Source organism: Mustela nigripes, chromosome 4, assembly GCF_022355385.1.
Source record: "Mustela nigripes isolate SB6536 chromosome 4, MUSNIG.SB6536, whole genome shotgun sequence".
Lineage (NCBI taxonomy): Eukaryota > Metazoa > Chordata > Mammalia > Carnivora > Mustelidae > Mustela > Mustela nigripes.
In genome coordinates this window covers 7229041-7253136 of record NC_081560.1, presented here as the reverse complement: position 1 = coordinate 7253136, position 24096 = coordinate 7229041, and the positions used below count along the sequence as shown (strand labels likewise).

At 43.5% G+C, this 24096-nt stretch overlaps 1 protein-coding gene across 1 annotated transcript in view; it reads left to right on the top strand.

Annotated features, from left to right (window-relative positions):
• The window catches only part of CNTNAP2 (contactin associated protein 2), a 1946973-nt gene that overhangs the window by 1699321 nt on the left and 223556 nt on the right, over positions 1 to 24096 (top strand). Inside the window, exon 16 of the mRNA XM_059396202.1 lies at positions 10853 to 11023. Coding sequence (XP_059252185.1) covers positions 10853 to 11023 — 171 coding nt within the window. The remainder of the gene's footprint in view (positions 1 to 10852; positions 11024 to 24096) is intronic.

Genomic DNA, 24096 nt, shown 5'->3' with positions numbered 1-24096 from the left:
TATGCCGACGCCTGATGTGCCACATCTGGGAGTTCCCGAGGTATTCCACAGGCATTTGGAACCAGGAGAGGTTTTATGCCCGAGAGTTGAACTGTCAGCTGTGCATTTTGACAAGATTCCTCTGCTGGCTGTGTAAGGACTGGATTCAAGATACTGGAAGCAGAACCTGAAGATAGCGTGTCGTCCAGGCCAGAGGGGTGGACTGAGCCCTGGCATCAGAAGGAACAGAGAGGAGGGGACATACCTGTAGAGTACTTCCGAGGTGCGGTTATCAGGCCCGGGGTCGGGGGTCGGGGGTAGGGGTTGGCGAATGAGTCTCATGTTTCTGGCTTGAGTGGCTGAGTGGGAACAGCTCTGAAGGGGAGAATACTGCAGAATGAGTTTAGAAGAAATATATATTCACTTTCAGTCTTTTAGAGTTTGAGGTACTTGTAGGTCAAAGCAAAGCTGCCCAGTAAGAAAACCATATGTTAATCTTGAACCCATGGTAGCGATCTGTGTACATAAATTTCAGAATCACTGATTTATGGTTAGTGCTTGAAATCACAAAAGGGAGTGACATCACATCGCTCAGGAAGAGAAAGAGAAAGAAAAGCAGATTTATTCCTGGGACTGCCATGCAAGCATTGAAAATTAGGCAGTCCCTGGAGGAGCCCTCCCATGGCCACTCCTGTATACTACATTACTTGTTAAGTATTTTTAATTTCAACCTGCATGTAGTGACATAAATTTGTCCTACAACCTCCAGATGCAATGGTCTTCTTTTTGGTAAAGCAAACAGATCTTCGTCCGATCCTTTGTTCACCAGGGTAGAAGACATTCAGGCTTGCTATTGCCTCCTTCCTTGGAACTGATCACACAGAAATCTTTAGAATTTACCCAAGACAGAAGTTTGAATGACGAGCAGAGAGGACAGATATTTCCAGTACAAACCTAGTTATTCATTTCTCCACTTCTGGTGAATAATTTTTACCTTTGCATCCCATTATATTTATGATGACTAGTATAACTAATTAGGCGTAACTACTAGTCCCAATAAGGAAAGTTTGAGGAAATTTAGGGATCTAACGTGGAGACTTTGGGGAGTTTTAGACCCGCTCCCTATCTCCAAATATCTGACTACATACAACTGTTTCGAGCACACAAACTAAAATAAAACTATGTCTTTAGTACCACTGTGTTTATACGCACCATTGACAGATTGAACATGTGAGTTTCCATGACTGATCAGGAGCAAGTCTGTTTCATCACCTCCCCCCCATAACCAGGCTGCTGGTCAGCTCACAGCAGGTGCAGAAAGCATTGTGACCTCCAGCATTTCACTCTTGCATTCTTTTCCTCTGTGGGACCCTGACCCCATTCTTGCCCACAGGAACCAAATCCCAGAGAGACACCGGGTGAAAGATTTATTACATTGTTGACCCCTCCCACAGGCCCTGTGGGTTGTAGCTTCAGAAAGGCTTGCTGGTGAGGGTGATACCTTGCAAGTTAATGACATTTTAACTTGGAGCCCTTCATTTTGAAGTTGAGTTTGCCCTATAAAATCAGGCTGGGAGCTGAACAAAGCTACTTTTACCTTTCCTGACTGTACAAAATGGTTTAATTAAGGAAGTCATTTTTTTTTTCTACCCATAAGGATACCTCTACAAATAGACTCAAATCTACATGCAAATGAAGCCATCTGGCTTATTGTTGTAAATAGCACCCAGCCCCTGGTAAACAATAGAAGGCTCATGGCATAACATAAAGAGTACCCAAATTTCTAACCTTGGGGTTAGATTTGAAAATTGCTTGCCACTTAAAGCAAAAGCTATAGCTATGCTTCTCAGTGTGGTCCCAGGACTGGGCCATTGGATGGCTCCGAGGAAATTGTTAGACAACCATTGGTATACAGACCACACCGGCAGCCATGGCCTCACCAAACCAGAGCCCACAACTGGAGAGCCCACGTGCAGTCTCCTCCACGTTGGTCAAATGCCGAGTCTCTCTTTTCCTAGTTACCCATCTCCTCACTGAGGAGGGAACAGAATGCCTGCAGGTCTCTTGGGCTTACCTTTGTTCAAAGGAGACTATCTATGGATTATCTGCTTTCTTAGATGCTCTGCCATTCCTTTGTTCATCGGATTTTTGTTCAGTGGCTGCTCTACAAAATTATAAACCACATTACCAAGGCTCAAGGTGACTCCCATTTGTGTGTCCTAAAGGAATTTTTTTAAGGCAATAAGGAGATGAGGAAATGGGGAGCGCACCATTTTGAGAGCCAGTAAGTGGGGTGCAGGAGGGTGAGAAGAGAACAGGCCAAAAGGGCAGACGTGGGTATGAGTCTGAGATGAGCCTCCCAGCTAGAGAAGTCAGAATCAGAGGTTGTCTCAGTGTAGTTGGGGGTGGTTTCGTGCTTCCCCCTTAAAGAATTCACCCCCAGGGTAAGGAAGGCTCAGGCGAGTTTGCTGACAAGCTCTGTACCTCTTTAAGGAGTGGAAGAGCCCTTCCCATCCTCCCCTGCTCCTTAGCCAAGCCCTCAGACAGCAACTGCATGTGACGCCAGAGCCATCAGTCGTCCTGATTAACGAACGTGTTCTTGGTAGCAGTAACAGTAGCAATAACGTGTTGGACGCTTCGGTTGTGCTGCTAAACCCATTTCTTCTGTGATTATCTTCTGTAATTCTCAACACCCAATAAGAGAGTTTCCACTGTTATTCCACTGTACAAATGAGGAAACTGAGATCCAGGAAGATCAAGAACCTGCTCCCAAGTCACCCAGTGGGGGTGGGTGACAGAGCTAGACTCTGACTCTGGGGCCTAGGTGTGGACCAGCACGGGGTGGCGTCACCAAGTGCCAAACCAGAAGAGCTTTGCGAGATCACATATTGTCACCCCCCTACCTCTGTAGCACTCCCTGCACTTACAACCACCCCCATCACAGGGGGACCTCCAGCCTGTCACATGCTCAGCTGCTCCCTCTCTTTCTTCAGCAAATTCCAACAGGTTCAGGAATGGGAGTGAGCAGGTGGCCCCATCGGGGTTAGGCTCACAGAGGACAGGTTGGAAGTTTGTATGGCATCAGCCACACCCCTAGGTCACATTCTCCAACCACGCCAGTGGCTGTCCTATTCTACCCAAGCAGGAGGTGAGAGGTTTATGCCCCAGACAGCAGGCACCAAAGGAAAAAGGCAAAAGGCCTCCATTAAAATGAAGAAAGACATGGAAATCTACTATGAACCCCTCACCCTCCTTCTTCTGAGCAGAATGCTGACTACAACATGTATATTCCTCATGAGAAAGTTGGAAGATCCTTCTCTCAAGAAATCACATGATCTATGTCCATATAAAGATCACAGATACTGACATTTGGGGGCCCTTTGATAAGATGGTGAGCTTTCCATTGTAGTAAAGCCCGGTCATCAATAAACCCACCACCACCCTGAGATCCACGCACTCGCCGGGTCCAGTGCACTCACTAGTACTTCACTGGGCTGCATGAGTGGAAAAGCAAGACTCACCATCCGCTGAAGGTGATGTCAGGGACGTCGTGAAGGGAGGAGTCCAGCTAACGACACAGCAGGGAAGGGAATCTCAGAAGAAACAAATAATGCAGAAAGCAGAAGAAAAGTTTTAAAAATGAAATTAATTTTCTCAGATAAGAAGAGACATTGCATCAAAAACTAATAACAGCAGCAGTAATAAGAACAAACAACCTAGAACAAAGTGCTATAGAAAGGGGGGCTCTCTGAGAACAAGAAATAATACTTGGAGATTACAGATATCATTGCTGAAATAAAAACACAACAGCAACGTTGAAAATGAAGCTGAAGGAACGTTCGACAAAGCAGAGCACAAAGAACAAAGATCCGAATTAGGAATGCAAAGGAGTAAGAGAAGTAACGATAAATGTAAAACAGTAGGTATGTGAGAAGAAGGATTGGAAAGATGGGAAGTCCCAGGCCTGATGTGGGGAAGAGATCCATACCAAGGCAGTCGTATAAAGTTTCGTTTAAGGGAGGGAAATATCCTGACAGTTTCCAGAGAGAAAAAAGTACAGATTATGTAGGAGAGGAAAAAGTTTTCCTCATTCCTCTTGAATGAGGGTTCCTGGCTGGATCTAAAAATTAAACTGACAAAGACACATTAACAGGAGAAAAGCATACAGATTTATTTAAAATAAGTTCTGCATGACATGGGAGCCTTCATAAAGGAATGGTTAAGCCTGAGTGTTTCTATACTAGTTTTTTGAGGGTGTTTTTTTTTTTTAAGATTTTATTCATTTGACAGACAGAGGTCACAAGTAGGCAGAGAGACAGGCAGAGAGAGAGGAGGAAGCAGGCTCCCCGCTGAGCAGAGAGCCCGATGCGGGGCTCGATCCCAGGACCCTGGGATTCACGACCTGAGCCGAAGGCAGAGGCTTTAACCCACTGAGCCACCCAGGCACCCCTCTATACTAGTTTTGATAAGTAATAGAAAGCCATGGAAAGGCATGATGGGACCATGGATGAGCTATGTGTAGTAAGCTGGGGGAAATTCGGCAAGTCTGTTTTGATTCCTCTCGAGTCCCTTTGTCTTTTGAGATGAAGGAGCTGCTTTCCTCAGGGAGAGGGAGGCCACCTCACATGAGGGTCCATGACCTGCTTGAGGGGAGGGTCAGACAGTCCTTTCTGCACCTGCCATTTCTTACATTCCTTCAGCTTGAAATATTCAGTCTACTAAGGTGCTGTATTTGGGGGAGCATGTCCTAAACCCCATCAGTTATATACAAGATGTAGTAATCAGAAAATATGAGCTTTCTCACTAACCACACAGAGACCTTGAAGATAGTGAAGAAATGCCTTTAAAATTCCATGGAAGAATAGTTTCCTGGAGTGTCTCAATTAGGTGGAAAAGTCAAATAATGACTCCTCAGAAAAGCAAAGATTTAGAAGGCTGACCTCCTATATTCCTTTTCTGAAAAGACTACAGGAGAATGTGCCTGGGGAAATGAGGGGGTAGACCCAGAAAGAGGGATGCCTGAAAGTCACGGGGTCCAGAAATCTGGGCATTTCATACTGAAGAGTAGCTTAAGGATGGCCCGCTGTCAGGGCAAGAGACAGTCCCAGAACCAGAGCTGTGCATCGGCCCTGCAAAGGGCCAGTCCACGGGGCAGCAGGAAGACAGAGGCTCTAGAAGGCGCCTCTGAGGGATAAAAAGAGGGGCCGCGCTAGATTACCCGACATGTGCCACGCTGAGAACATTTGTGGGAAGAGTTCTGTAGATGTGTTGAAGAATTTGGAGAGAATTTATGACAGGTACAAAGATAACCAAGCCAACGAGAAAATAGGTAATTATTGATTCAAGAGAAACAAAAAAATTGTATACATAAAATAGAATTAGGTTCTACGAGGTGGCTCATCAGTGAATAATACATAGTCCTAAAAATGTAAATGTTGAATTTCAGTATCACCAAAAAATCAGTGAGTTTGCTGGTTTGGGAGAATGCGGAGAAAGGGAGTAAGGGAGGGACTTCTAAAAATGCTCAGTCTTCACCTTGCATTCAGGAAAGCCAATCAAGTATATCTATGACACATAAATTAGTAGGTATCAACACATATATTTTAGAAATACAAGGACATGAAAGAGTTAAAGTGTAGGAGTTGTTGATGAGAAATTGGGTTGGGATGGAAGGTTGCTTTTTCCTCTGTTCTTTGTAGGCTTCAAACTAATTGCTGATGTCGACCTAAAAAAAAAGGAAAGAAAAAGGTAAATTGAGGCAAGCTCAAATTGTCAAAAAGATGAGTTTATTTGGGAATACCATAGGCACTGGCAGTCCAGGACACAAAGACCGTAGCACGTTCCAGGCATCTGCTGAGGGTTTGGGGAAGGCTGTGTTTCTTCTGGGCAGAGAGGAGAGAGTTCAGTTAGGTCTGTTAAAATAAACAACCAACAGAGCTCAGCTGTGAAAATTCCCCAAGCAGAGAACACCAGTCCAGTCAGACAAACTAAGCTCAGTTCAGCTTATTTTTCAAGACCAATGCAACTTTGGTCAGTTCTTGTTCATGCCTCTGGAAACTGCAAGCAAACATTTCCTGAGATTGTGACAAGGTAGCCCCTGACCAACTCCTTATCATTTTAGAAAATTCCAACATTATCAGATTTCTGTAAATTTGTGGGAAATCGGTCTGTCAGTCCTGAAGTTTTCTTTTCCTGAGGGCACATGCGTGAGATTTTCCATTTCATATCGTCCAGTTCCATTGTAGATTGAAATTCTTTAACTCTGCCCAACAGAAAATATCCTTGGAAATCTTGAAGTCAGAATCCCATGCCAAATGATCATCAGTGAGTTTAACATAAATGGCTCTTGAAGAATTTGGTTCAACATATGACGCAGCATTTTCTACTAATGATTCACTAAGGTTTGCAGGGATGACAGATGTCAGCTAGGCCTGGTTGGCTGCCCTCGGCCCACTCCCCTGCGCTTGCTGGAGATCCCTCTGGCTCTTCTGCCACACGAGATGAGCCCAGACCTGGCCCAGGATGTATTTAAAAAGCTTCTCACATGACCGAGTGGTTTTCAAGGGGTAGAGCGGTCCACCTCACAGCAGCCATCTTGCCCAGCCTTTGATGACTATCGACAGCCCTGGGCTGGTTCCCTGACCCCTTTACTGCCTTGTCGTTCTTTGGCTGTTGACCGGCCCCTCCGGTCTCAGAGAGTCCTTTCCGCTCTGCGTCACACTTTCCAGCCTTGCCTGCTTTCTTCCGTCCACATCTGCTAAGGCACCAGTCCTTGACATGCCGCGAAATCTCTTTATTTCCATCTTGGCATTCTCACCCAATGTCCCTTTCCCCTCTATGTCCCTGGCCTTGATAGCAAGTACAAATTGCAGCTGTTTCAATAATCTTAAGGTTATGAGACCATCAGTCCTGCAAATGCATGGCTTGTCCAGTGAGGTCTGTAGGGAAAAATAGAAATTAAGTCATGGGTAAGAAAAATCATGGTGTGCTGGTGAAGCCAGTGTCCAGGTACCAGGAGCTGGTAAAGCAGTGTCAGCTTTTATTTATCTTTATTTAGTGTCTTCAATACTCAGGTTGCCATAAGGTCGATTTTGTCCCATGAGGGCTTTGCATATGGAGTGGAATTGGATATAACCGAGAGGGGCAGCTATTCACTTGTTCACAGATTTGATAACTATTTATTGAGTACTTACTATGCTCCGGGGCAAAGGTTACAGAGATGAAGTGGTTCTGTCCTAGCTTTCAAGGAGCTTATGGTCAGTTGGGAACAATATCAACAATAATAATGCTAAAAGCCCCTGGCATCGTGAAACACAGTGAGCCCTAGAGGAAAAAAAAAAAAAAAAAAAACGAAAAAAAAGCCCTCATGTTATTTTGTTATAACCAAAAATCCCAGGGACTGGGCCACACAGTCACCAGAGCAAACCTCACAGAAGTTTGTCAGGGTCTGGAACAGGGGCACCTGAACTTTCTTACTGTCTACCCTACCCGTGAAAACCCTCATGCCTGCATCCCCAGTACGCATGTTTTGCTTGCCAACACTATCATGTACACTCAGTAGAATTTCTGATGTCCTCTGCTCGTGCCCCCGTGGCTCTCCTTCAGCGCCTCGTGGGTAGACCCCTCGGCCACCAGACAGGTCCCGAGAGAGTCCTCCCTACCGCCCAACAAGGATGTGGAGAGGCTCGGGACATACAGCAAGTGACAACTCCAGAGATAATCACGGGAGAACCCCAGCATTTCCGGGAGGATGACTGGTAACCACCACTTGCATGAGGTTCAATTTCCCTGTGAATATGTCTATTCCAAAGGCCAAATTAGTTCGAAGTTGCTTAGTGAGCACAGAATTAGAACAAATGGAATCGTGGTCTGTGGGGATCTTTCGTCAAACCGGAAGAACTGATTGAACTGCCTTCTCCTCTCTGGGGATATTTCTGTCTGAATAACCGGCCCTGGACCTCGAATAAATACTGACATGTTTTACTTATAGCATTCCTTTTTCTAGAATCATTTTAGACAACTGCCCTTCTGTTAATATATCACCACCTCCGAAAACAGGAATGCTCTTGATTGGAATGAAACTTTAAAATGTTAATTACATTCATGTCCTGGGGATTCAGCCTAAAAAGACAGAAATGCTTTGCTTTAGGCTGAAACATGGCTGAGGACTCTGTGCCTCGAAGGCTCCTTGGTTGTTACAGGATTCTTGCCCATCAGGGTGAGGTACGTCCCTCTGGCCCCGGGGACTGGGCTCCGTTCCTCCCAGAACTCTGGTTGGCGAGAGGGCTGTAGCTTCTAGGTTGATCTGGGTTTTATCTCAGGAGACTTTCATTCTCCGTCAGTGGGGAAGGGTGAGCCCAAAGTCCCCTCATAGTATGTTCAGCTAGATCTCAAGTTAGGAAGAGCCCTGGGCCCTCAGATGATAGCAACTTACACAATAACTAAGATTCTTTCTTTTCTGGCGTTATTCTAACCAATATTATACTATGTTCTTCTGCCTAAGAGGAAACTCGTTTTTCTCCTGATGAAAGCTATGATGTTGCAATTAAAAAAAAAAAAAAAAAAAAAAAAAAAACCTCCAAACTGCATTAAGACTTTTGGATTCGACCAGCACCACACCACTGTTTAACCGTAATGAAGACATTTACAAACATAGTTTGCACTGACTTACTGGTTCTAAATTGCCATTCACTCATCTAGATGTCACTATCTCCTAAATGTCTTTAAAAACAAAAATAAATAAAGTGGCTTAAATAAGAGGGTTTTTAAAATATCCCATACAGTAATATTATATATTTAATGTAAAATTATGGTTTAAATATAGCAGTACCAACACAAAAGTAGTTTTACTTAAGAATAGAAGTTGAGGGGCCCCTGGGTGGCTCAGTGGGTTAAAGCCTCTGCCTTCAGCTCAGGTCATGATCCCAGGGTCCTGGGATGGAGCCCCGCATCGGGCTCTCTGCTCAGTGGGGAACCTGCTTCCTCCTCTCTCCCTGTCTGCCTCTCTGCCTGCTTGTGATCTCTGTGTGTCAAATAAATAAACAAAAAAATCTTTAAAAAATTAAAAAAAAAAAAAAAGAATAGCAGTTGAGGGGCGCCTGGGTGGCTCAATCAGTTAGGCATCTGTCTGCGACTCAGGTCATGGTCTTGGAGTCCCAAGATCAAGCCCCGCATCGAGCTCCCTGTTCAGAGGGCAGCTTGCTTCTCTCCCTCTTCCTCTGCCTGTTGCTCCCCCTGTTTGTGCTCTCTCTTGCTCCGTCAAATAAATAAATAAAAATCTCTTTAAAAAAAAAAAAAGAATAGCAGTTGAACTTAATATTGTATATATGCATAATTTTCATGAAAGAGGAAAAAACATAGTATAAAAATGAGTAGAGTGAACTTAATTGATTAATCGTGTTCTCTGAAGGAAAGATAAAACAAAAAATCAGTGTAAAGTAAAAAAAAAAAAAATTCAAGTGTTAGAAGAAAATTTTCCACAGACAATTTCCTGACCTAGTAGGGTTTTAGTCAGTGATTCATGAATCAGGAGGCATCTAATCTAGCAGAGAGAAAGTATCTCTGAAGAGCTGTGCAAGCGAAGTAATTTTTCTAGAGCAAAGTGAGGAGAAGCAAGAAATTTGCACTTAAGCTGATTGGCTAAAGCAGAGTTATTTCCCTTGTATGGAGCAAAAGGAGATTTGGAGCCCAGTTGGGGTAACGCGTGCTGTGTAGACAAAAGGTGACTGGTTGACTTGAGCCTTCTTTTCTGGGAGAGCAAGGGGTTAGAACTTCATTAAGTTTGGGTTTGCCAACGTGGGGCTTAGCATGAGTGACTCCATCTTGGGCCCAATCTGATGATGTTAAGATGAGTGTAGTATTACAGGGAAAGGCTTTGAGAGCTATTTGAAAGTGTGCTTATGTACTTTAGACCTTAGCCATGACAGTAAACATACTCAGAAATGTGCACGTTCAGAAGGAATTTCTCCCCTGGAGATAAAATCAAGAGTCAGCTCCTGGTTGTATTGAATTCTTGGCCCATCTGTTCTCATGGAATGTGAATCGTATAGTTGAGTTGGGTGTTTTTATTTTGTCCTGTAAACTGCTTTTCTGCTGTGGACACTGGCCAGGATCGAACAAGGAGGGGGAGGAGTATAGAACTCTGTCTTCCGAATGGGTTCAAGGGTAGAGGCTAATGGAGAGCCTGTAGGTGGGCTCCGCTCAGGCACCTGAAATCCCCAGGAAGGAAGAGGTTGGCGGGGGAGACATTCCCTTTACAGCAATAAGCCTGTGGAGGTTTATATGGGAAGGGTAGGCAACTGATGGCCTCCCCTAGTCATCCAGCCTCTCCTTCGCGCCTCTCTTCCCAGAGCTCCCCCCTTCCCCACGCTGTATCCCTGCAACACCTGTACCGGGCGACTGAGCAGTCACTGGTTATTCAAAGGTGGACGAGAAGCAAGAACAGAATACCAAAGACCCCATTCCTGTTCTGTCCCTCTAGGTCTAGCCCAGATGCTTCTTGCACCAAACCTAAGCCACCGTACATATGTGCAAGTTCAAATCAGCCCCAACCCGCAGAGGCTGTGTCAAGGGGTGTCCCTCCATGTCGTCCTCTACTGGCACTTACTCCCTAGTGTCCGTGCCTCCACGGCTGCTCTTGGTAGGAGCCCCAACTCTCGATCATCAATAAAACACTTTCTTACACACACACAGAACTTCAGGAAAGTCAAAAATAAGTTTGTGGGGATTTTGTGCAGTGATATGCAGCAGGATACAAGGAAACGAGCCATTGCCAATGGAAACTTGTTAAAAACTCAAGAAATGGCTCTCTTTCGTTACTCCCATGATCAAGGTATAAATTACCCTGTTTTTGTTTTTGTTTTTTCTCCCACAGGGAATTACTGGAATGCTGCTTCCTTCCCAAATCCATCATCCTACCTGCACTTCTCTACTTTCCAAGGGGAAACTAGTGCCGACATTTCTTTCTACTTCAAAACGTTAATCCCACGGGGAGTGTTTCTGGAAAATCTGGGCAACACGGATTTCATCAAACTCGAGCTGAAATGTAAGTACAAACTTTCTGTCAACTTGTCAGTAGCCTCTCTTGGTACTTCCGGCTGATCCTGACCCTGATTATGTGGTGTCATTGGCTCCAAACGTCAGTGGTCACCTTCATTCTGGCAGTGGTGCTGGAAGGTGGATACATGAACTGGAGATAGACCTAAGCACCCCGCCTCGGACTGCTCCCAAGGAAGCCGGTGCATTCAGACATTCCAACTCAATGCTATCCAAGGAAGAAGTTGAGAGAGTAAATTGCTCCCATAACATGGGGAAAGATTGCTTATTTAAAGTTTATATGTGTGTTTCCTTTCCAAGGATTCGGGGGTTAAGAGGAGACAGAGGATTGTGTAAAATGATCAGGAGTAAAACATAAGACCGTGGGAGGAGTAATACAAAGGAAAAGAGGGATCATAAAAATTAATGTCTGTATGAGTTAATGATGCAGCGTAAACACAGCATGGAGTTCTACGTAGAAACTTCCAAGTCTGTAGCTTTCCAGAAGAGGCCCCCAACCCACACACCCTCTAAAGGATTCTGTTCTGAATTTATTTAGCTAAGGGCGCAGAAACTAACATCGTCAGAGCAAGTAGCAGCTGCTTTCCGGCTCAGCTCAGCTTGCCTTGGGTCCCAAAGACACTTCCGAGGTCGTGTGGCTCAGGGAATGCCATCTGGGGAAGGTGGGGGTGCGCTGGGGGTGAGCAGGGCAGTTCTCATTATTCCAAAGCCATTTTATCCTCGGGGCAGAGGAGCAGCTTCCGGAATGTACAGTCCACACGCTCCCACGTGTGGTGAATATTTGCACGCGTCAGGCTCTCCTGGCTGTTCAGACCAAGAAAGAATCAGCATAGATGACAGAATGGGGACACAAGTCAAGGTCTCATCTCTCTCCCCCAAATCTTGGTGTCCCTTCCCTACATCAAAGTGTCTCCTTTCTCCCAGTCTCTGCCCTTTATGCATCATGATACCAAACCCATTTCCCAGAAATATCTGGTGGCAGGTTTTTCTCTTTTTGTAGTTGCAATTATGCAATATGGTGTTTTAAAAAGGGAATCTCAGGCAGGTTTTTTTTTTTTTCTGCTATAATCCCATGGGATTCTTTTGGTAAAATAGTGAACTGTGTTTAGCAGTCTTTGGAATTCATAGTCTTGGGTCGAAATCCAAGTCCTTGGGTAAATTGCTTCATCTCTTAGAATCCCAATTTCCCGATCTGTAAAATGGGGGTGGTGATTTGTGGGGCCATTACAATAATAGAATATGGATACTCATAAAGCATTTATTTCAGTATCTAGGAGGTATCATGATCATATCCCTGGGGATGCTCAGTATAGATGTAAAGGATAACTGAAAATATTCTAGCTCTAGAATTAAAAAGTTAAATAGTCAGGGACATCTGGCTGGCTCAGCCAGTAGAGCCCGTGACTCTTAATCTCAGGGTTGTAGGTTCAGACCCCATGTTAGGTATAGAGATCACTTAAAAATAAAATCTTCAAAAACAAAAAAGTAATTGAAGAGCCATCCTCTCTTATGTGAATTATGGATTAGAGTTATTTTAAAAGGATTTTCATTTCCACAGTTAAAGTTAATTGATTCAAACTATTTTCCAACTTCTACGTCAGTTGGATTGTATTTTAGAAATACCTGATGGCAAAAAAGAAAACTGATGATCCATGTTTGAGTAGCGCTATATGCTTCTATAAAATTGCCTTGTCTTTGTTTTGTAAGCCTGTGCCTGGGTTGGAAAGCAGGCAAGCCAAGTATAGACAGAGCACGGGTTTCTACTTAGCACCTGCATGGTAGAATTTCAGTTATTTCTGATGATGAAACATCTTCAGAGATGCTCCAGGCTTTCCATCATGTGAAAACTCCAAGCAGAGGGAGAATGATGGTCTTGTTTTGTCAGAGTGCTTCCCGCTGGTCAAGAAGGATGGGACATTCAGACCAGAGGCTGGCCTCCACTTGGAGTCTCCAGAGCTTCTGCCAATTCCTAAGGGCAGACGTGAGATCCCCCAGTGGCAGAGACATCAAATGCCCACCCTGCTAGAGCATCTCCTCTAGGTTCCTTGGAAAAAAGGACAGGCTTCTGTATTTGAGAAAAAATTTCTCAAAGCAAACAAGAAACAATGGTTTCCTAAAGAACATAGAGGAAAAATGGCCTGAGGAAGTCTTGCTGCTGCCCTGTTTCCTGCGTTACTCCAGACTCTTCTTTGGAGGAAGCAAGGGCCGTGGGTGGAGGTGACACACTCTATCCCCAACCGTCTCTCACGCGTGCATGGCTGAGGTGCTCTGCACACCTCACTGATTTCCCCGCCAGGAAGCTCAGGAGAGATGGTTCCTGGAGTGAGATTTATTTTTTTTTTTTTATTTTTTTTTTAAAGGTTTTATTTATTTATTTGACAGAGATAAATCACAAGTAGGCAGAGAGGCAGGCAGAGAGAGAGAGAGGAGGAAGCAGGCTCCCCGCTGAGCAGAGAGCCCGATGCGGGACTCGATCCCAGGACCCTGAGATCATGACCTGAGCCGAAGGCAGCGGCTTAACCCACTGAGCCACCCAGGCGCCCCTGGAGTGAGATTTATAAAAAAACTGTCTCTGCTGCTTTTTCCCCCTTTACCTTGGTAGGTTTTCTGATCTCTTTCTGATAGGAATTCAGATTTTGTTTCTCTGCTTGTGTCCCCGAGGAATTTTGTCACAGTTCATGCCTACACAGTTCAAGGCTTCCAGAATAACATTTCTGTTAATTAACTACATCGTGCCCTCCTGTCAGGAGTAGAAGATTCTTGACTCTGGGAACAGTGAGTCAGTTACACTAAGTTAATGAGATATCATCAGCATCTTACTGTGCAAGGCAGAAAACACGTAAGATAAAATTAGATGGATGTTACTCATTAGCATACTCTACAGGTACAGTTTTAAGGCTATATTTCACTTAATGTCTGTATGTGTTCATTCATTCAGTGAGTGTTCATTGAGTGCCTACAATGTTCCAGATGCTGTGCGAGGTGCCGAGGGAACATAGTCAAAAAACATAGTCATGGCTCCCTTCCCTCAGAGAGAAATCAGAGTTCTTTTTGTTTGTTTTGGAAGGTAGACAAGTAAACCAGTAGGTACCATAATAATGAAAATAGCTCGGCTTTATTCAGGCTCACTGTGTCTCCAGCACTGTTGCATGGATTTTATGTAAATCATCTCACACCCTAACCAACCTTTGTCGTGGGCAATACCATGAACATCTCTGCCTTACAAATGAGGAAAATGAGGCACAGGGCAAGTAAGTGGCCAAGATCACCCAGTTAGGAAGTGGCAGGGCTAGGGCCTGACCCCAAACATTTCCCGTCTGTCCCAGAGTCATTGCCATTAACAACAGACCGCACCACCTCCCAGAACACACTGAGGAGGCTGCGAGCTCCGAGGAGGAGGACCGAAACTGACCAGAAGACAAGGAGCGCTTCCCAGGGAGTGTAACGCTTTAATTAAATTGTGATGCCTGAGCAGGAGCCAGTACAGTGAAGAAGGTGGGGAGAAGTGGAGATCGGGAAGGAAAACGTGGCAGGAGGGGCACACCAGTGGGTGAAGCGGTGGGGGACAGAAGCTAAGAACTCAGCAGGGAGTGGCTACAGCAGGGATCCCATGTGTTGGGGAGCAGAGAGCTGGGGACCGAGCACTCGATGTGCTGTGGGCTCGGGACAGATTTTGTTTGACCTGTCCCTGACAGTTACAGTGAGCAGCGGCAGAATGCGATCAGATTCGCATTCACCGGAGAGAAGATGGACAGACAGACAAGAAGCAATGGGAGGCCTATATTAAGACAGAGGCGGGGGAATGAAAGGGGGAGACAGCAACATAGGGGTAGAGATATCAGAGACCCTGAGGAGATAGAGTCCACTGATTTTACCAAATGGCTGTGAGGATGAAATAGAAAGGAAGGTTCTAGAATGAAACCAGTGTTTCTGGTTTTGACGACTGACCTGTACATCATATGACTGTACAGGTATAGGCTATGGTAACGTCTATCCCGAAGGACACGTCTAAAGGCAGGATTCATACGAGTCTGGATCCCAACAGAGAGGCCAGAGTCAGGAATACTAACAGTGCTGAGAGTCACCATCACTAAGAGAACCATCAGGAAATAAGTATCTGCTGCCGTCTGCATGAATGAGATGGCCCAGAACAAATGTATAGAGACAGGGAAGAAGATGTCCGAGAATGGGACCCACATTTAACGGATCGAAGGAAGCAAAACAGCTTGTAGCAGATGAGCAGAGAAGTAGGGAGACAGTGATATCCCAGGGATCAGATGAAGACAGGATTCCAAGAAGAACAAAGAAGGAGTGTTTGGTACTCCCGAACTGAGAGGTCACCAAAATAAGGACTTAAAGCATCTGTCAAGTTTAACATGTAGTGGTCACTGTCCAAAAGGAAGAGCCTGTGGAGTGAGTGGAGGTGGATACAGGGTTCCAGGGCCTGCGGGTTGGTTTGTTTCCGCAGCTGTTGTATGTGGTGGAGACCTGAGCTCCCATTATAGTGAGGAGGAGAATCTGGCAAATGAGAAGAGGTTGGGGGAATGAGAGAGGGGAACTGACTGGGGTGTGAGGCCCCGAGGAGGTGGAAATGAGTGCGATCCAGAATCCGCACTTCTGAAGGAGCCAAGAGAGACAGGTCAGAGTGAGGAGGCAATAAGCTATGAACGTGAGAGTCACTTTCCCAATCAGAAATGATTTCGTGTCTGTTGCTTTTTGTTTGCTTGTGTTTGTTAGTATTTTTAGAGATTGCAGAGGGATGTTTCCCTGAAAAGATTCACTACCACCATGGATAGATCCATGTAGTCTTTCAGAGTTACCCCTAGGGAACAACTTGACTTGTCTAGAACCCTTCTGTGGCTACGATAGTGATCATGACCATGGTCCCATCATTAGGCCACCATTTACGGAGCACCTGCCAGGGCAGAAGCATGGGTAGACCTCAGAGGATCTAAGATGAAGATGACGGAACCCAACATCTTCACAGGGAAGGAGACAGGCACATTCATAACAGTACGGATGCATGACTTCACCGAACCTTTCTTAAGTTCTGGGCAATGTTCTAACGCTTTTGTAGGTGGTAACAGTTCTAGGTTTTATTGCAAGTTTTAGCCACGTTTTGCAGAAGAGGGAACTGGGGCTACGCAGTCCCACAGCTGATTCCAGACAGTGTGCTTGTGATCATTGAAATACAATAAGTGAGTCACAATGATAGCCTTAAGGTGCTCTACCCTTCTAGAGGAGAGGTTAGGAGCCATTCCTGGGGATGAAGAGGAAGATGATGCCTGGTTTAGGTCAGGAAGAGCGGGCGGAGATGTTAGCTGGACCAAGGGGAAAGAATTCTAGGAGGAGAAGACAGTGCAAACAGAAGCATAAAGCAAAGTGTCGGAATGGGGAGCGTGACAGGTGTGTGAGAACTACAAGCACTCGGCACTGTGAATGAGTATGACGTATGATACCAGCAGTGGAGATATTTTGGCCCCAGATCCGATTCTAAATATGTAACGGTCTAGGTATTACAGCCAATATTTATTGGCTCCCCCGTATGTGCCAAAGAGGACCTCAAGAAGAATAAGACTCAGCCCCATCCCAGAGGGGCACACTGTCCAGTGGGAGAGACTAGGATAGAAAACAATATTTGGGGCAAGATGAAATAAACATTAGAAGCACAAGTGATAGACAGTGGTGGCTCAGCTGCAGCAACAAGAAAAGGTCCTCTACACATTGTATCATTTTAACTGAGCCTCAAAATGAATGAGAAAGAACATTTCGGGCTCAGAATGCCAAAGTCTTACCCCACACCAGGGAGGGGGGAAATGGAGCATCTAGTACCATTGCCTCTCCAGGGCCAGAGCACTGCCCGGCATACAACAGAGGCCATAGGAGTTTGCTGAGCAAATGAGATGAACAGAGGAGGTGCTAGTCTCTGTGGAGAACCATGGAAAATCTGAATGGAGAAGGGGATCTCCACGGAGGAAGGGCAAGGACACAGAATACACTGAAATGTGGAAGGGAAGATGATGGCTGGTGGAATTCTGGAGCTGGAGATCTCACAGGAAAGCAGCTGGCGTGGTAAGAAAGTCTGAGATGCATAATCTGGCCCTGCAAGGGGGATTGTAGGTGGTGTGGAAGGGCTGTGGAGAAAGTCAGGGCATGACGAAGAGGCCAGAGGGTTGGCAGGTCACGCACATCACCGCTGGAGCCTCGACTGGTGATGGCAGTGGGTGGAGTAGGCGCGGAGCCTGTGAGCCGAATGTTCCGGTCCTCGGAGCCAAACGATGACAACAGGAAGCATGGGAAGAGTAAGCGTGTGTGACAGGGGACGCGTTGCTGAACGAAGACTCTGGTGCCATAGAACATTGGAGAAGCACTGAGGAGCGAAGAATAAGCCTAGTTGCCCCCTCGCCCTGCCTACCGCCTGACGTCACTGGGAGAAGGGGCTGCGGTGCTGATGGTACAGTAGGTTCCCCGAAGGTGGGCTGCAGTCAGGACGCTGTTGGCACTGTCTGATGATAAACAGTGACCATGGAGGCATTTTTTCTTTTCTTTTCTTTTCTTTTTGTAATTGACAGATGATTGACATATAACATTGTATTAGCTGCAGGTGTACAACATAATGATTCAGTATTTTTATATATTACAAAATGATCACCACTGTAAGCCTAGTTAACATCCATCGCCTTTGATAGTTACACATTAAGTTTTTATTTTTGCTTAACAATTTAAAAGAGATTTCAGAGGAAACAGTGGGGGAAAAATGTTTTCATTTTGGACACAGTGGAAAATTTTTGAAGGACATGTTCACTGACCAGGAAAATTTCAGGAAAAGCAACAGAAACTGCTGTAATATGTTAGCATAAGCTCCTGTGTTCACCAAGTTTGAGCTTTTTCAGATATCAGGATGAGCTGGAGAAAATATTTGCATTTCGCAGGAATATCTCCACAAAAATGTGGAGGCAGCAGTCTAATGTCCTGCTAATCTTGGGAAAAAGTATTAAGGGAAAACTTTCATTTTCCAAGATGCAGCCTTCTGCAATACACATGCTCGAGGAAGTCAGAGAGAAAATATTCTGCAATACAGAGAAATTGATGAATCAGAAGAAATAAACTAACGGCAATTTATCTTCCACTATTTCAGAATTGGAACAACTTTTATATTAAAGAACTTCACTAATAAAAACATGAAAAATGTCTGACCCCACTTAGCTGGACTGTTTTGCCATAGGGATGCTATTTAGGGTTTTTTTTTTTTTCTTTTATAGATATGGTGAGTTATTATTAATACAAAGCAGATGTTAGCTCCTAATTAATTTATATTAATTTTCTTTTAATTATCTAAACCAACCTGGATTATCCACATAGATTTAGGAAGAATTTTAGTGGTTCTACTACTTTGCAAGTGTAGCTATGAGTTCAGTCTCTATGAAAGATTTGGAATCTTAAGAATGATTCTGACTTGGTCATTAAAATACATAAGGAAAAAAAAAAACCTAAGGGAAAAAAATAAATCAAAATATTTAAAAGCCTGAACATTATTGTGATTCTTTAATTTAAAAAATTCTCTATCTTTTGATGTAGTTTTTTTATTTCTATTATAGACCCCCCCAAAAAAGTTCAGAGATGCAATTTTAAAGAGGAAATTTGTGCTACATTAAAGCTATGTAATGTATTAGCTGTTTGCATTTTAAGTATTAAAAGATAGACAAATAGTAAATAACAAAGATGACATTTACTCAGATTTCTTTGCCATTCTCCCTGAGGGGAGAGTCCTTTGAATTCCTAGAGTTATAAGGGTAGACTGTAGAGGGGTATGTCCTCCTGATATGAAAAACTATCCATCACCTTGGTGTTATGGGTCATATCCAAAGAGATAGCTTGTCCCTCCGCTGGGACTCCACTTCTGCTCTGAAAATCAGGTGGAATCCAGAACACAGGCTCTGGTGGGCCTCCCTGTGGGCTCCTGTGCCCTTAGAATCTCCACTGTAGCCAGCCCATTTACGTAGTCAAAGTAAAGGCATTTTAGGACAATAAAAAGTAAGTAGATGTTAAGAGACGGGATTCCCTCACAGACATTACGTTGTATGTACGTTACAACATCTACTGATATCTTTTACGTGACATTCAAAAATAGGCCACAGTAATCCACAGAGATAGAAGTCAGAACAGTAGCTATCTCTGGGGGTTAGGAATGTAGACTCGAAGGGGGTTCAAAGGAGCCTTCTGCAGTAGTGGAAATGTTCCATATCTTGATCCAAGGAGTGATCATATATGTCAAAATTTACTCAACTGAACACTTAACATTTGCACATTCTACTGTCTATAAATATACAGTAATGGAAAAAGAAAAACCCTGCTGTGAGAAAATCTGGAATGATTGAATGACAAAAAGAAGTTAATGAAATGATTTTTCAACAAGAGAAATCAAGACTGGGATTTCAGGCTGAGCGACCCAAGACCACTTGCTTTACCTCCCCAGATGTCATCACGTTCCCTTGGAAAATAAGAAAGGCAAGCCGGACCATCTTTAAGGGCTCTTCTAGCATCAACAATTCTATAAACCTCCCGGAAGCCATCAGCATCACCTGTGGCTTGCACCTCCCATTCTAAGTGAACTCATAAGGAAGCATTGTCTTCACTTTCCATGCCATGGTTCTCAGTTCTCCTAAAGATGACGGGAGGACAGTTATATGAGAACAAATGATACCTGCTTCAAATAGATGCAGCCTCTGCACATGCTTCAACTAAATGTAATTAGGAGATTTCCCAAAATCAGGGAGCCCTACTTGTAAATTCTAATTAAGGATCCATCAGAATCACCCAAGGTACCTCAAGCTCAATATGTCAAAATGAAAATCCATCATCTTCACCCAAAAGCCCTCTCCTGTGCCCCCCATCTTAATTAATGCCATCACCACTTTCTTCATGATCCAGGTTAGAAAGATTGAAGTCATATTTAATATTTCACTGATGTCCCCACACTAGGTAGACTGTTTATCTTGACAGAGCCTCTATTTTTAATATAAAGCAATGTTATTCTGATGTTCCTGATGGTATGTCATCATACCAGAACAGTCCCAGAGAAAGCATCAATTCCAACTAGTTGCAAAAAGATGAACGAAACAAAAATGCAAAGATAATCAAATCTTTTCAAACTTCTCTCTTTATCCCCCATGACAGCTCCTTTAGCTACAATGCCTTGGATTCTTGATTCAGAGGGCCTTATTTTTCTCCCTCACTTCTTTCCCTCCCTCCTGACATCTGCCCTCCCCAGTGAGGACAGATTTCTACAGATCTGTCCTGTCATTCCTTTTCTTACACACCATGATGGTTTGTCAATGCATTACAATGCAGAGTTCAAGTACTTCAGCTTGACAAATGATTCCAGACTTTAAGCTAATTTTTTAGTCTTCTTTACATAGCAACTCTGCCCCTCACCCACCAGTGTCACAAGCTTTGTTTTAGGCTCCCCCCTCCCATCTACTGACATTCTCTGGTCTCCACCCAAACTTCCTTATAACCTGCTGCCTGTTCTGGAATGGTCTCTCCCCACGTCCCCCTGTTGAAATCCTGCCCACACAAATAATTTTTTTTTTTTTACCACATCTTGATTTAAGATATAAAATATACATTTCATAGAAGTCTTTCATTTTTTCTAAAAATACTGAAATTTCTACAAGACAATTCTATGCATTGCCTGGAAAATTACATAGACATCCTCATTAAGGAGCATCTTTATATACTGTTTGTCTGCATAGAGTATACGGTGGGTGTCATACTGTAGAAGAATGCTACAGTTTCATTGAGATATTTTTGTTGATAGAATGTTTTTTCTATCTCACTTTCTCTAATTCCAATGTGTCCTGTACTATTTAAGGTGTGTGGTAGGACAAAAAATCTTTTCTTTCAAAAAGATGGCATGTGAAAGTGTTGAAAAAGACCAGCTACTGGAATCAGCCTGCAATCAGCCTGCCTCTGGCCAGCCAGAGGACAGCAGGCATTTAAGAGAAGAGATGAAAGAGGCTTGAATTCATGCACTCGAGTGGGAGGCACCGATGGGAGGAAGAGTGTACTATTATGACTCAGTAATAAACACCAGGATTAGTGAGAAAAGTAGAAATCTCTATGTGGAGTTAACATAAGATTAGAGACCTTACTTCTGCCATTTTAGAAGAGAACAGTATCTGTACAGGCTCTCTATTTTCATGGAAACAAATGTCTCAAGGAGAAAAGGTTGGTGCCATTGCCAGTTAATACATGTTACTAATGCTGGTGAATTGATTCAACGAAGGATGACACTTGGGACCAATTAATTCAAAGCTGGTTAAAAGAAGAAGAAGAAGATACAATAAATCAGGCAGCAGAGCTTCATTTAAACATAGTGAGTGACTGGGGAAAATTACTTGAAATAGCTCAAAACCAGACATATCTCAAAGGGCCAAAGACGATGGTAAGCATAACAATGCTATGGTTTTGCAAGTCATCAGACAAACACCTAAAGTAAAACCAGGTGAAAGAGGACCGGCCAACTAGATGTCAACTGGAGAACAGTTTTTTACAAATGAAGATTTCGGGGAGTTCTCTTCTTAAAGACACATTCAGCTCAAATTACAAGATAACGTTTCATAGCGATCAAGATAGGAACTTGGAGGAGACCGAGAGAAACATAAAGGCTTCCATGAATTCTCATACAGGATGAGGGTCAGAGCTGAAATATACTGTTCTTTTTTTTTTTTTTTTTTTTGGAAATATACTATTCTTACACACTTGAGGAAAAAAGACTTGTTTCTACTTGTTTCTAACTCTATAATATTTATATTTTACTTTTTCCCCATGTCTTAGTTTAGGTCACTCCTGACTTACACAAGATCGTGGTATGGGAGTTCCTGAGTCGGCTGTTCGGAACCTCAGAATACACTTTCTTATAGAGATAGTCTTGTAAATGGCCCTCGTATTCCATGGCTAACCGTAAAGTCTTTAGTGGTTTGTTTGTTTTCTTAGTGTGACTGAAAAGTGAAAAGTGCGCATGTCTGCTCTAAGTCTAGGTTGTAGGTTCTGGAGTCTGCTCAGTGTAGAGCAGAAATGTTGAAGAACAAAGGAAATTTCTGCCCATATTTCGCAATGTTGAGCTTGTCCTTGACAAACCTCCCCAAGGGCAAGGGTTTGTTTGCCTTTCTGACTTTGGGGTGAGCAAAGGAGGCAGCTGCAACACTCACAGGCACACATAGGAGTCAGTCTAAGCTCCCAGATGGCTCCTAGACCTTCTCTTTCCTCTAAAATGTCCTAGTTCTAGCAATTACAGGATGCCACAAATTCATTCAACTATAATATCACAACCCAAATATTTTTTTAATGTTACAGTGTTCTGATAGATGAGTGTTGAAACTATAATAAGATCATTATGAGAGAATTTACCCCTTCAAAATTCCAGTGGTCTGAGGGAGAAGACCCTTTGGCTAACTTTTTAACCTCATAAATAAGTGAATCAGGAATGAGAGATGTTCATGTGTAGGAACACGTTAAGCTGCTGTAATGACTAATACCCCAGGTTTTGGTGACTGTATGGCGGTCTAACACTCGTGCTCTGCTCTATGAAGTTCTTGCACAAGGTGACTTGAGCTCAAGGCTCCTTTTGCACTGCGGTGCCACCATCTCATGGAGCCTTGGCTTTACTAAGCCCAGCTGGCAGACAGAGAAAGGCAGGGTGGAGAAGCCTTGTCTCCTATCCACACCGGTCCAGAGGTGACACACGCTCCCGCTCTCATCCCATTGGTGGTAACTGGTCACGTGGCTCCACCAAGATTTCAGAGGACTGGAAAATGCAGCTCCTGGATGCACGGTGGCTTCTTGGAGGTGACTGTGGAAGGGAAAACATAAACTTCTCATGAAAAATTACCAGCGTGTGCCACAGGCACCGCGGCAGTGAAAAGGAATCGGCTTTCACCTTACCTAAACACATAGAGGCAGGTTCCAGGAGATGCAACATTGGATCTGCCTTGGAGGATGACAGGGAAATAAAGGATATAAAGGCATTTTTCCGTAGAAAGGCATTTTGCACAGGCAAAAGCAAGTAGAGGAGGAAGATCGTGGAGCATTTGAGGAATTGAAAAGAATATAGTGAAAGCCCAGGGACCAGTTAAAAGATGTTTTTCATTAGAGTAATGACCCGCCCACATATCTGTGTTAAGAGTTTGACAAAAGAAAGCTAGCTGGCCCCAACGCCTCTTGGGAAATTATTCATTTTACTTGCTTTTGCGGATAGTGTTAAAATGATCAAATTTGGTTTTCTGCATCTCTGCATTTGATTCCTGTGATGAGAACTGATGAGAATGCCAAATGACTTCTCAGGAAGAGTGGTTGGTACTTAGTATTCTGCAGGGTCTTTCTGGGTAAGTGCAACCAGAGCCAATGAATAATAGAAACAGTGTATATCTGTCAAGTGTAATTATAACACTGAATTATGCTCATCTTGCATTCCGAATCCTGTATACATTAGTTTAAACAACGGAACATGCGGGCACTTCAGACCTGTGAGGATTTTACTTTGAAAAATAGCATGCCCTTGTTTTAGCCATTTTTAATAGGAACAAAATTCATACCTTGTTCAAAATTATTTTATGGTACAGTTTGACCACACTCTCCCTCTTTTTTAATCTCCTCAGGTATCTTAAAAATAGGAGAGAACTAAGGAGGAATGTTTCAATCCACTTTTAAATTCCTTCTAATTTTCTATATTTAAATGAAATCCCATTCTTTGCATTTTGATGAATCTCTCTGATTAAATGCTCATTAAAATTATAGAATAGGGTTGCTTAAAATGTCACCAACCTTTGTTAAAGAGTGGAAATTATCAGATTGTGACTTTTAAAAATTATACAAATATTGTTGGTTTATTGTTAAATGATTTAAAAATCCAGGGAAGCAGAAAGAATAAACAACAACAACAAAAAAATCAGCTATAATCTCATATTCTAGTATACTTACCAATACTCTTTTGGTGTGCCATTTCTAAACATTTTTCTATGTGCTTACATAGGATTTTTTACAAAAATAAGATCATATGGT